At 37.8% G+C, this 10,893-nt stretch overlaps 1 protein-coding gene across 2 annotated transcripts; it reads right to left on the bottom strand.

The window, feature by feature from the left end:
• Positions 1-7,282: 7,282 nt before the first annotated feature.
• Positions 7,283-10,192, bottom strand: LOC103948475 (protein PLASTID MOVEMENT IMPAIRED 15). 2 transcript variants are annotated; one of them, XM_009359506.3, is made up of 3 exons: positions 10,015-10,192; positions 9,538-9,672; positions 7,283-9,308 (listed from the first exon to the last, which is right to left on the bottom strand). In XM_009359506.3, the coding sequence occupies exons 2-3, from the start codon at positions 9,664-9,666 to the stop codon at positions 7,575-7,577; spliced, it is 1,863 nt and encodes a 620-aa protein (XP_009357781.2). In that variant the 5' UTR covers positions 9,667-9,672; positions 10,015-10,192; the 3' UTR covers positions 7,283-7,574. The 2 variants fall into 2 exon arrangements, with proteins under 2 accessions (XP_009357781.2, XP_048422470.1); XM_048566513.1 differs by having other exon boundaries at positions 9,538-9,682.
• Between the last annotated feature and the right edge of the window lie 701 nt (positions 10,193-10,893).

Consider the following 10,893-nt stretch of genomic DNA (forward strand, 5'->3'; position numbering starts at 1 on the left):
TTCGAAGTTGGCCGGAGTTGGGTTGAATTTTCAGGTGAGATTTCATGGTTTTTAACCCTTGAAAGTAGTATGATTGTGTTCCTCTAGTTCTAAGCTTCATTTTGGTACCAATTTTGTGAAATTTGGATGAAAAACGAAGAAGATATTGAAGTTTGAATTTTTCCCGATTTTCCGGCGCCGAAGGCTCGCCGGAGAAGACGACGGAATATTCCGTCAAGTCTGACAGAATATTCCTGATACCGTTGACAGAATTTGTTAAATCTGACCGAATATTCCCTACGGCGTCAGTTGACGCCGTTAGCGTGGCCGGCGCGTGTGGCCGTGCCTTGGCCGACGCGTGGGGGTGCGTGCGGCGGTGAAAAATTATTTTAAAAATATGGGGATGTTCCTGAGGTTGAGTAGATCACGTTGCTGTATTCATACACCCTATTTGAGCAATGTATGAGAAGTTATTTCTAAAGGTTGGTTATGTGATTTAAAATTAACGTTTTTGTAGTTATTTCGCATATAGGTGAGACGTATCCCGAGGACGAGCGTGGTCACTCGAGGCAGGGGGTTACGACCCTTCCACTTACCAGTGAGTGGGTTTTTGGTTTTCCGTATATACCTATATACTTATATTTTCCCAAAAATTGATTTGAATTGTCATTTGCCATATGCCATGCATTAAATTATCGTTATTTATGCATTGTTAGTTACATTGTTAGTTGTATATATATACTTATGCATGTTGGGTGCTGTGGATGCACAGGTAAGTGACAGGTAAGTGTTATTTATGTTTACATTCAGTAATGATTCAAGATGCTTAGAGAGCTCATAACCTGCACCCCCGGTGTTAGCGCTCCCGCCCAGAGTAGGGCACAGTCCTTCACGTGTTGTTCACCTCCCGCACCACACGCTCAGCTTGGATCCAAGTTAGGTGCACAGTCCTGTCGTACAGACCACTTTAGGTGGTTCCGACTCGTAGGTGACCCGCGATTATTCACACAGCCTTCACGTGATCGTAGCACTAGAGCGTTTACATGTATTACACCCAGGCCTGTCGTACGGACCACTTTAGGTGGTTCCGACTCATGGGCAGGTTTAGTTATTGAGTTTGAGATTTGAGCTCTAGATGCAGCCGTACAGGTCACGTTAGGTGACTCCGGCTGCCAGACTATATGTTATTGATGTGATTTATACCTGAGCACTTGCATTTCATTCTGAGGTTCCGACATGGCATATTCTTGAGCATGACTGGTATATATATATATATATATATATATATGTGTGTGTGTACATATGTTTATCTTCTGGGAAGTATACAGGTTTTACGGCGAAGGGTTAGAACTTATTTTGTTAAATGGTTTTCGAAAAGCTTTGTTTTTGCCCACTCACGCTTTTGTTTTGCGCCCCTCCAGGTTCTAGTGGTCTAGCAGGTTTGGTGATTTCCCAGAGGGCTTTCCTGGCATTTCTGACAGACGATCACCAGTGTAGGGCCACCTTCGGGTGTACTGTTATTGCGTCGTTTTCGTATGGACTGCTTAGGCGTTATGCTCTGAACTTGTGTCTCACTTACGCTAGCACTTATTTCTATTACCTTATGTATGCTAGTTTTTATTTATTCGTACTATTTCTATTATTTTGTTAGCTTCCGCACTGTGCACATGGTTACGTCACCTCCGCGTGATGGCCAGCACGCCCTGATCTCGGTCGGGGTGTGTCACCGTCATGTGTTACTAAAGCTCTAGGAAATTTTTTATACAACGGTAGTAAGGCTAGCAATACTTTATGACACATAATGTTGGTCAGTCAAAAATCAAAACATGCAAAAAATGAGTGTACGAAGATGAGAATGATTTGTTGGATGTGTGGGCATACGAGAAATGATAAGATTGGAATGAGGATATCTTAGGTAAAATAAGAGTGGCTGTAATTAAAGATAAGACGAGAGAAAATTGTTAAGGTAGTTTGGACATGTGAACTAAAGACCTATATATGCTTTAGTTAGTAAATGCAATTATGAGACGGGAGACTTAGGGCAAAAGGGGAAATAGAAGACCTAGGAAGACTTTGAAAGAGAGACATTAAGAAAATACATGAAGTCAACCCTATTTGGTGGGAAAATACTGGGCACAAAACCGAGCACACTAGCATTCTAGGATTCATATAGTCAACCCTATTTGGTGGGAAAAGACTATGTTGTTGTTGTTGTTGTTGTTTGCTCTCTCTTTCTCCTAAACTTCTATCCCGTAGAAATACGTCACTACTCTCATTAAAAAAAAAAATATTTATATATACATTTGTTTTCACACAAAGTGTGTGGCCCTTGCAAGTATATATTTCCTCCATCGTCTTCTACTCAGTGTTGTAATTATTTTTTAACTTTGCCTCTTTGTAATCATCTTGATCTATAAATATCAACAATTTGACACCTTTACCTCTTTATAAGCGCGACTAGAAGGTCATCTACAACGTCGACAGCTGTTACTATAACGTCAAAGGCAATGCTCTCATTCCTTACTGAGTGTTCGTAATCTTAGGCCTCTCAACATTGTAAATGTTAGGGTTGGGAGGTGCACGCTCGGGAAGGGCGTGAACCTAGTTAGTCTACAAAGGCAACCTACCCAGGCTTGATCATTGGTGGGTTTGATGAATGGTGATTCTTGCCAACACTAGTCTACGCTAGCGAGACTAACAACACAAAGTTCAGGAAAACTGTTTTAAATTGCAATTAAGTTACATTACATCGTAACCAAGGAAAGTACCAATATATGGGACAACCTGAGGGAAATCAATGAAGAATGTTGAGGATCTTTGGGTGGAATTTCACTTCAAGGAAAATGAAGAATGAGGCATAGAAAATTCAGCAAAATTTCACTTCAAGGAAAATGAAGAATGAAGATGGGTTTCTAGAGATTGGTTTATAGAGCCCCGAGAAACTAATCACAGTCGTTGGAAAAGAGGTGCAGAACCGCCAAAACCATGACACGTGGCATCTCTGTTGATTTAATTTTGAAACAGAAAGGACATGAAGAGACGTTGTGGTGCGTGAAGCTACACTTGCTTGTAATGCATTAATACGGAGGCACCTCGATTACTCCACTAGCCAACCACAGACCTCGAGCACCCAAACGTCTCCTGACACCTGATCGCTACTCCAGAATGGGCATAAACAGAACATAACCGAGCGATTGACAGAACAATAAGTCAAGTACACTCGAGACACTTTCTCCTGCCGAGCACCACTTGAAGTGTCAACCGATCATTGCAACTCCATGTTCAAGAATGAACCCTTGACCAAGGAGTTGAGGGACTTGTTAATGTTAGGCGCTTTTTGGTCCAAATAATGGTGCATGACAAGAAAGAAACCATGAAAAGCCCAAGGAAAAGTCGAAGCCTAAGGGAAATCGAAAAGCCCAAGGTCAAGGGCTTAAAACACGATGATCTCGTGCATTAAAGCCGACCGCTTATAAGTTGAGGCCAACCAGGGTATATGAAGAGTTTTCCAACTGCCAAAGGCACATGGGCAGGCTGACAGCTTTATGACATAAGTTTCCAAGGACATGTTTACCTAAACATCAATCATACCATGTAGCAACACACAATCAGTAGCAAAGACCTAGGATGAGAGTGTAAAGGTGGTCGAAACGGCGCTCGAAGATATATGATTGGATAACCAAGGCCGATTGAGACTCCTAACCCGCATCACTTTGAAAAGCGAGCAATATCTACTAAACATATGTCACTTTGCCCCGCCAAATGTCTAGCTGATGGGTAAATATGAGTCTTCTAAGTTCATTGAGGGCCTATATAAAAGGGTGAAAACCTCCTATATCAAGGTCAAATGATTGAAATGAGATAGTTCAAGTATTAGCCGAGTGTTATTTTTAGCCTTGAAATCAATATAATATGAGCAACACAATGGATGTAACCAAATTTTGAAGAGGGAATCACTTAAATCTTTAAGTCCATTTCATTTTAGTCCATATCCCAAGCCCACCAAGGGTTTAATATTTTAATTTGTTAACCTACAAATTTTGAGCGTTAACACACAACATATTCCTATCTCAAAGGAAATATATTCCATACTTGTTAGTAGAAACAAGGATGCTTGGTTGCACTTGTGGATACCCTCATCATCCAAAATCACCACCTGCCTATGTATTTTGATCAGGTTCTAACCAATAAAGATCGTCACCAGAGGCTGTTTGGATGACTAGTCTACTTATCTCATAATAGACCAGACATCACATATGCGGTGAGTTATCTGCCAATTTATGCACTCTTCGAGTGAGCTGACATGGTAGGGCTAATTGGATTCTTCACTACTTGAAATTGGCACCAGGTAGAGGTATCATGTTTTCGAAGAATGGACACTTAAAGGTAGATGGTTATACTGATACGGATTGGGTAAGAATTATTATTGATAGATGATGTACTTCTATGTACTTTATGTTCTTGGGAGGCAACTTAGTAACTTGGCAAAGTAAGAAACAGAAAGCGGTGGCTTTGTCAAGTGCAGAAGCGGAGTACAAAGGTATGGTGAATGGGTTGTGTGAGTTATTGTGGCTCCGCATGTTACTCATGAAACTTCAGTATCGACCAATGTCTGCAACAAACTTATTTGTGAAACAAGCCTGCCATTCATATTTCTCATAATTCGTTTTAGCATGATTGAATCAAACATGCTGAAGTGGATAGGCATTCATTAAGTAAAATTTAGATGCAAATATCATTCAATTTCAATTTGTGGAATCAGAAGATAGTTTATAGTCAATCATTCTACAACTCACTCGACAAGTGGGACATTAGCGACATTTATACACCAACTTGAGAAGGAGTGTTGGAGTGAGTTGGCATTCTCGGTGTAATTAATGGGATTTGTTTCCTGATTGTTTCCTTGTAATTAGGATAAACTTTATTTTTGTTCTTACCTTGTGAGTTAAAGTTGTATTATGGGTTAATGACACTAACACCCCCTGAGATTTTTTTGGGTTTTCACAAAACCCTTTCAGGTTTGGAACATTACACAAACACCCCTTAAGATTTTAATTCACTTTCACAAATATCCCTTTGGTCTAAAATTCGTCTACAAAAAGACAAGTTTACCCTTATAATTAATTACTTAACAAAATAAAAACATCTTATCAATAAATAAGAAAAATAAAATAAATGTAAATTTAAATTACCCATTAAGAAAAAAATGAAAAAAATTGATAGAATCCCTCCATTATTTCTGAATGCGTTTTCTCGACTTCAAGTGGACAAACAAATTGTTCAATCTATTTTCAATTATAAGAATTCTTATATGAGAATAAATAAGATATTGTTTAATAGCTTTAAGTTGTATCGAGAGGTTAAACGGAGTAGGGGAAAAAAAAAAAAAAAAACGATTTTCTTCACGAAAACGGAGAGCATGGCCATTTCTCCGCTACCACCTCCATCCATATTTTGCAACGCCATTAACGACATCGTCATGTCTTTCGTTTAGAAATTTTCTCACCGTCATCATCATCTCTTTCGCTCTATTTATCTTAATTTCATACTTACTAGGAAATATTCTTGTCGACATCATCATCTCTTCTTTCCAAAGCTTTGGAATTGTTCACCCAAGATGAAGATCGAGAGGGGTAATAAAAAGAAAAGGGAAGCGTTCGCGTTGTAAGCATCCTTCCAGTTCCACGGTTACCCTTCCAGTCGAGCTTCATCTTCCATGGTGGATTTCAAGTAATTTATGGATAATTTTGATTTCTCCTTCAAACTTTCCGAAGGTAGTCTCCTTTTGGATTTGTTGATTCTAGGGTTTTGGTATCCAATCCAAATCCAAATAGGAATAGATTGGATAGAAGCCTTTGAATTGGAGAAAATTTTAGTTGTGATGAGAATACGAATGATACACCACGTGTTTTTATTTAATTTTTAAGATATTAACTTTTTAACACACATAATTCACAATTTCTATACCACCTCGTGTAACGGTCTCTTCTACATAAGATTCTTGTTAGTTGAGAAAAAAAAAACAAAAAAAAAAAACTTAAAAGATAGGTGGAGAGAGGAAGGGATGCGGGCGTCGAAAGTGACGGGTACACTTGCTGATCTGGAGTTCCATCTATTAACATCTGACACCTAGGTTGAAATCATCTTTTATAATGATAAGTAATATTTATTCTAAGAATATAATTTAAATTAATTAAATGAAGAACAAAGATTCCTCTCTTTTTCATTCTATTATGCCCCACCCGCATTCATTCCACCCTTTTCCATCATTTGTTCATGTTTTTTTTTTTTTTCTTTCTCAGATAAAACTTGTGAATTTGATTATTTTTGTTGGGCTTTGATTTGGATTTTTGATTAATTGGTGGTGAATTTAGTAGGGGAAAAAAAACCCTCAAAACAGAGGTGGGGAGAGGAAGGGATGCGGGCGTAGAAGACGACTTTAATTTCGTTTCCTGTTCATGTTTTTTTTTTTTAATGTTTTGTGTAATTTTTTATTTGATTTGTTATAAATAAACAAAAGTTAGGGAGATAATCTTTATTAGAAATAGGAGAGAAACAGGTGCAAGATATCACACTGTTTAGTTTCGTAACTATATCATAAAAAGATTGCTATAATACAAAAACATTGCAGGAAAAAGAGAAAGGGAGGATACTAATATTATTGTTTTCACTTCTTTTCTTTGATGTGTGTTGTAATCACACACAAATTGCTCTTTATATAGAGCCACATCCGTGACAAAACAAAAAGTGAAGTGATTGCTCTTTTTGAAAACTTCACATAATAACAAACTACTGTAGTCTTTTTGAAAACTTCACATAATAACAAATACACTATAGTAGACATTCATTCTCAGAATTTTACAACATGATTTCCTTTTTAGTTATTTATAAAAGTTTTCTATTTGGTTAAGTAATTAATTACAAGGATACGTTTGTCCTTTTATAGACATTTTTTTGCCTAAAGGGGTATATGTGAAAGTGAATTAAAACATAAAGGATGTTAGTGTAATGTTTTAAATCTGAGGGGTTTTGGAAAAACAAATAAAAGTCAGGGAGTGTTAGTGTAATTAATCCGTTGAATCGATATATCTTTGCCTCCTAACTGAGAAGAACACAATGAAGACTTGTACAACCCAAATTTAGCATGAAGTTACAATCACATCTTGCACCATGCAAAGCTAAGAACAAGTCAGGGAATGGGGATTGGACGTTTCGAACCACCCTGCAATCGAAAGCTGCGATACCATTTTAGACAACCACTGGACTCGAAAAATTTTCGCTCTTATGAAAAGGAACTAAAATGTATACCAAAAAACATGTTTCAAATTGAGATACAATACAAACAGCTCTCTGTTCTATTTATTGATACAAAAACATTCCAAAATACAATCACAGACATGAATGTTCCACACGCTCAGCCCAAAGCTATCACACACTTGACCAGAGTTCCATGTTTTTTGGTTTCAAAAGCTTAAGGAGCAGCACTTATTTGAGAAAAGGCAAAGCTACAAGCTCCCATGGCAAAAAAATACGGCAGTGCGATTTATTTATGTGGTGGACTGGATTCACTTTGCCAAATTAAGATGCAGTAAACTTCAAAAAGCTCGCTCATCTTTGGCAGTTTTCTTACCACTGAATAACTTGGTCAGGTTAGGCATTACATGCTTTTTCTTCTGAATGGGGAAATTGTTCCGCGCTACGGGAGAAGCAGGTTTTCTATGCCTAACCCGCCTGTATGGAGTCTGGTATCCATTACTTCTGATAGACTTTCTAGGCGTGGCTTGTTGCCGGCTTCCAGATACTGCAATTCTCTCCCGTTTATGTCCCCAATTCTGTACTTCTTGCTCTTCGTCCACTCTCTTCTCATTGAGATCCCTCAGAGTTAAGTCTATCCGTATCAGTATTTCCTTCTCACTGGCCTTTAGAGCTTCAACCCATGCCTGAGCTGCTGCTACCTTTTTATCAGCAATTTCTTCGGCTGCGACTGCACGTCCAGTCAGGTACTCGTGTTCAAACTTGGATATGGTAATTGAAGAACTACTCTGTGACTCAAAAGCTCTAGCTCTTATGGTTTTCTCAATGAGACTTTTGAGGTTATCAAGCGCTACAGCTTCGGATGATTTGACTGTTTCGAGCTCTTGCATTGCAGCCTGTAGTTTTTCCTCAGCTGATTCTATCTCATATTCCATTTTCAGAATTTCGGACTTGATGCTTGCAGTCTCTTCGCAGACAAGCTCCTTTTCTTTCTTTGCAGCTTCTGCTTCGGTCTTGAGCTTGTCAAGAGTGAGAGAGAGATTGGACACAATTGATTTTGCTTTCTCTTCAGATGCAGATACAGCTTCCAACTTGGCTTTTGCTCTGAGAAGCTTTGAGTTGAGATTTTGAACGCTTAAATCCGATTTCTCTTCTGTCTTCCTTAACCGAGCTGTCTTGTCTGTTAAATGCTTGAGCTCATTTCTTATAATATCCATGGAGGCCATGTACTGAAAACCTTCTTCTTTTACTGCAGCCAATTCTGTCTTTGCCTTCTCAAGTTCTTCGGTAACTGACTGTAACAGCGCCGAGCCTTCCAAGTCCTCTTTCCGAAAACTGGGTTCTGAAAGAGTTAAGCTGTCAATCCTTTGAATCCTTTTGTCCATTTCTTTAACTAGCTTTAGTTCATTCCGTAACACATCCACATCAGAGTTTGTGACAGCTAATTTGGTTTCAAGCTCTTTCGAGTAATCAGCCTCTTCAACAATATCTTTCATCTTCTTCCTGGTCTCGTCTACTGCAAACGAGAATTGAATGGCTTCCTTTTCTCTCTCAGCTTCTATATCTCCAAATTCTCTTGCAGCTTCAATCCGGGCCAACTCAACTAGCACTTGCTCTTCATTTGCTTCCTCAATCTCGTTCCTGATTGCTTCCACTGAGCTTGTATAAAACAACATATTAGCATTTGCAGCCTCTGTTTGCTTCTCTGCCCGCGATTTCTCTTCTAAAACCGATGCCATATCAAGCTTGAGCATGCTTAGTTCCCGTCTCACAAGTTCCAATTCTCTCATCACTTCTGTATATTTTTTATTGTCCACATCCCCAGTAGCCAATACCTTATCTTCACGCCTGCCTACAGGCCTTCGCGGTTTCTTTAGCACTTCAATCTCTCGTGTATGTGATTTTGTCTTGGAGTTTGATTCCTCAATTACAGAAGAGAGATCTTTAGCTCTCTTCATGGCATCAAGCATCTCAGATTGCGCTTGTGCTCTTAAGGCGTCTGCATCCTCTCTGTTTTCTTTGAACCGACCAATTTCCCTGCGTGCCATATGGAGTTCTCTCGCTATTGCAGAAGACTTCACATGAAATTTGTAGAGAGAGAGAGAGAGAGATCAGAAGCAATGCAGATGGTTTTTTGCTACTTAGTGAATAAAACTAAAATTATGAACTGGGATTTTCCATAGTTCCAAGAGTTGGTTAAAAACATTCAACTCTTGCAGCTGAGGTCTTGAGCTTGATTCTCTCTCTTCCCAACATCGCTTGTATAAAAATTAAAAAATTAAAAATTTTCGGGGTTATATATACCTCGGAGATATCTATCTGGGGTTTGTTGAGTGAAGGACTAGGAGGAGTGGCTTCAAGAATCCTATCTTCTCCATATAGACTGTTGGCTTTTCTAAATCTTCTTCTGTTTTCAGACTCTCCTCTACTCATATTAACCTGCTTACCACTCAAATCATCAAGCACCACAATTTCTGTAAATTTCTTCAAAAATCCAAACAACTTTATTCTTCAAATTTGAATAAAAACTCTTAAGAAAAAACTAGAATATAATTAAACCAGCTTCATCAAATGCAAGAATTTCAACTAAAACAAATGCAAGAATTTCTACAATTACTTATAAATACATGCAAGGTCCGTTCTTTTTCCAACGTGAGATTCAGACTCTCAACAAAATGCAAGCAATTTCAGCAACTGAACAATCTTCATAATATATATCTATACGTATCTCTTCAATTCTTTGAGACAGAAAGCTATGAGATTGAGAATTAAAAAACTTACAAATAATTGAGGTGGAATTGGAAGGCAGGGAGAGAAAGAGAGAGCAAACTTTGTTTTTGTCAGACAGTTTTAATTTATTCATTCCAATTTAAAGAGGGAAGAAATATAAAAGAGGAAGGAGTGGCTTCGGTTCTGTCCTCAATTCTACTCCTCATGCTTACCTGATATTGGAACTACCGCCATCTGCCAGCCATCTGTTTATTCTTTTCTTCCCGCATTTTAAATGTCCTTTTCAAATATTGTTCTAATTAAACTGAAAAAAAGACTAAAAAAACATTTAGGTCGGATCTTAAAATTATACATTTTTTTTTCCTTCAGAAGCAATTTTGAGAGGCGGGAATCGAAATTAGGAACTTGACTGCAGAAATGAAGATTCTAAACCAACTTAGTCACAAGTTTTTTAGAATGTTAAACGTAAAATTCTAAAATGGTTAGTTCAGTTATACAAAACCTCTAGCGTTTTTGTGAGGAGAAATTGCAAAGGTAATTCATGAAATAGTTATTTCAAGTGTCGGTAAAGTAATTCCCACAGAAAGCACTTAGGGGAAAAAAAAAGTTGCTTTGTATAAAATCTTTCATATTATTTCAAACTAGTCTTCATGCACATGCTCACGCACATGCATAAGATATTTTTTTGAATCATGGTGTGTTATGTTCGACTTACACGCTTTAAATGTATTTATATGCTTTAATTGCTTAAATAATTTTTTATGGCAAAAAGAAAGTCAAATATTTGAAGCAAATGCATAATATTCAAACTTGAAATTCCTCATAAATGAATCAAAGCAGCTAAATCCACATAATAAAATCGGTCTTTTAATTTCCATATACATTTTATTACATTAAGAATAGAGAAAATAATATTTAATAAACAACTAA

Source organism: the organism of the source record quoted next, unplaced genomic scaffold, assembly GCF_019419815.1.
Source record: "Pyrus x bretschneideri cultivar Hongxiangsu unplaced genomic scaffold, Pyrus_bretschneideri_v1 Contig41, whole genome shotgun sequence".
Taxonomy (NCBI): Eukaryota; Viridiplantae; Streptophyta; class Magnoliopsida; order Rosales; family Rosaceae; genus Pyrus; species Pyrus x bretschneideri.

Excerpts from the sequence above, each read along its gene's own strand:
- LOC103948475 (XM_009359506.3), bottom strand. The coding sequence starts at position 9,666 with ATGAGTAGAGGAGAGTCTGAAAACAGAAGAAGATTTAGAAAAGCCAAC. Across the intron at positions 9,309-9,537 it reads CCCAGATAGATATCTCCGAG|TCTTCTGCAATAGCGAGAGA; the intron begins GTATATATAACC and ends TTTCATGTGAAG.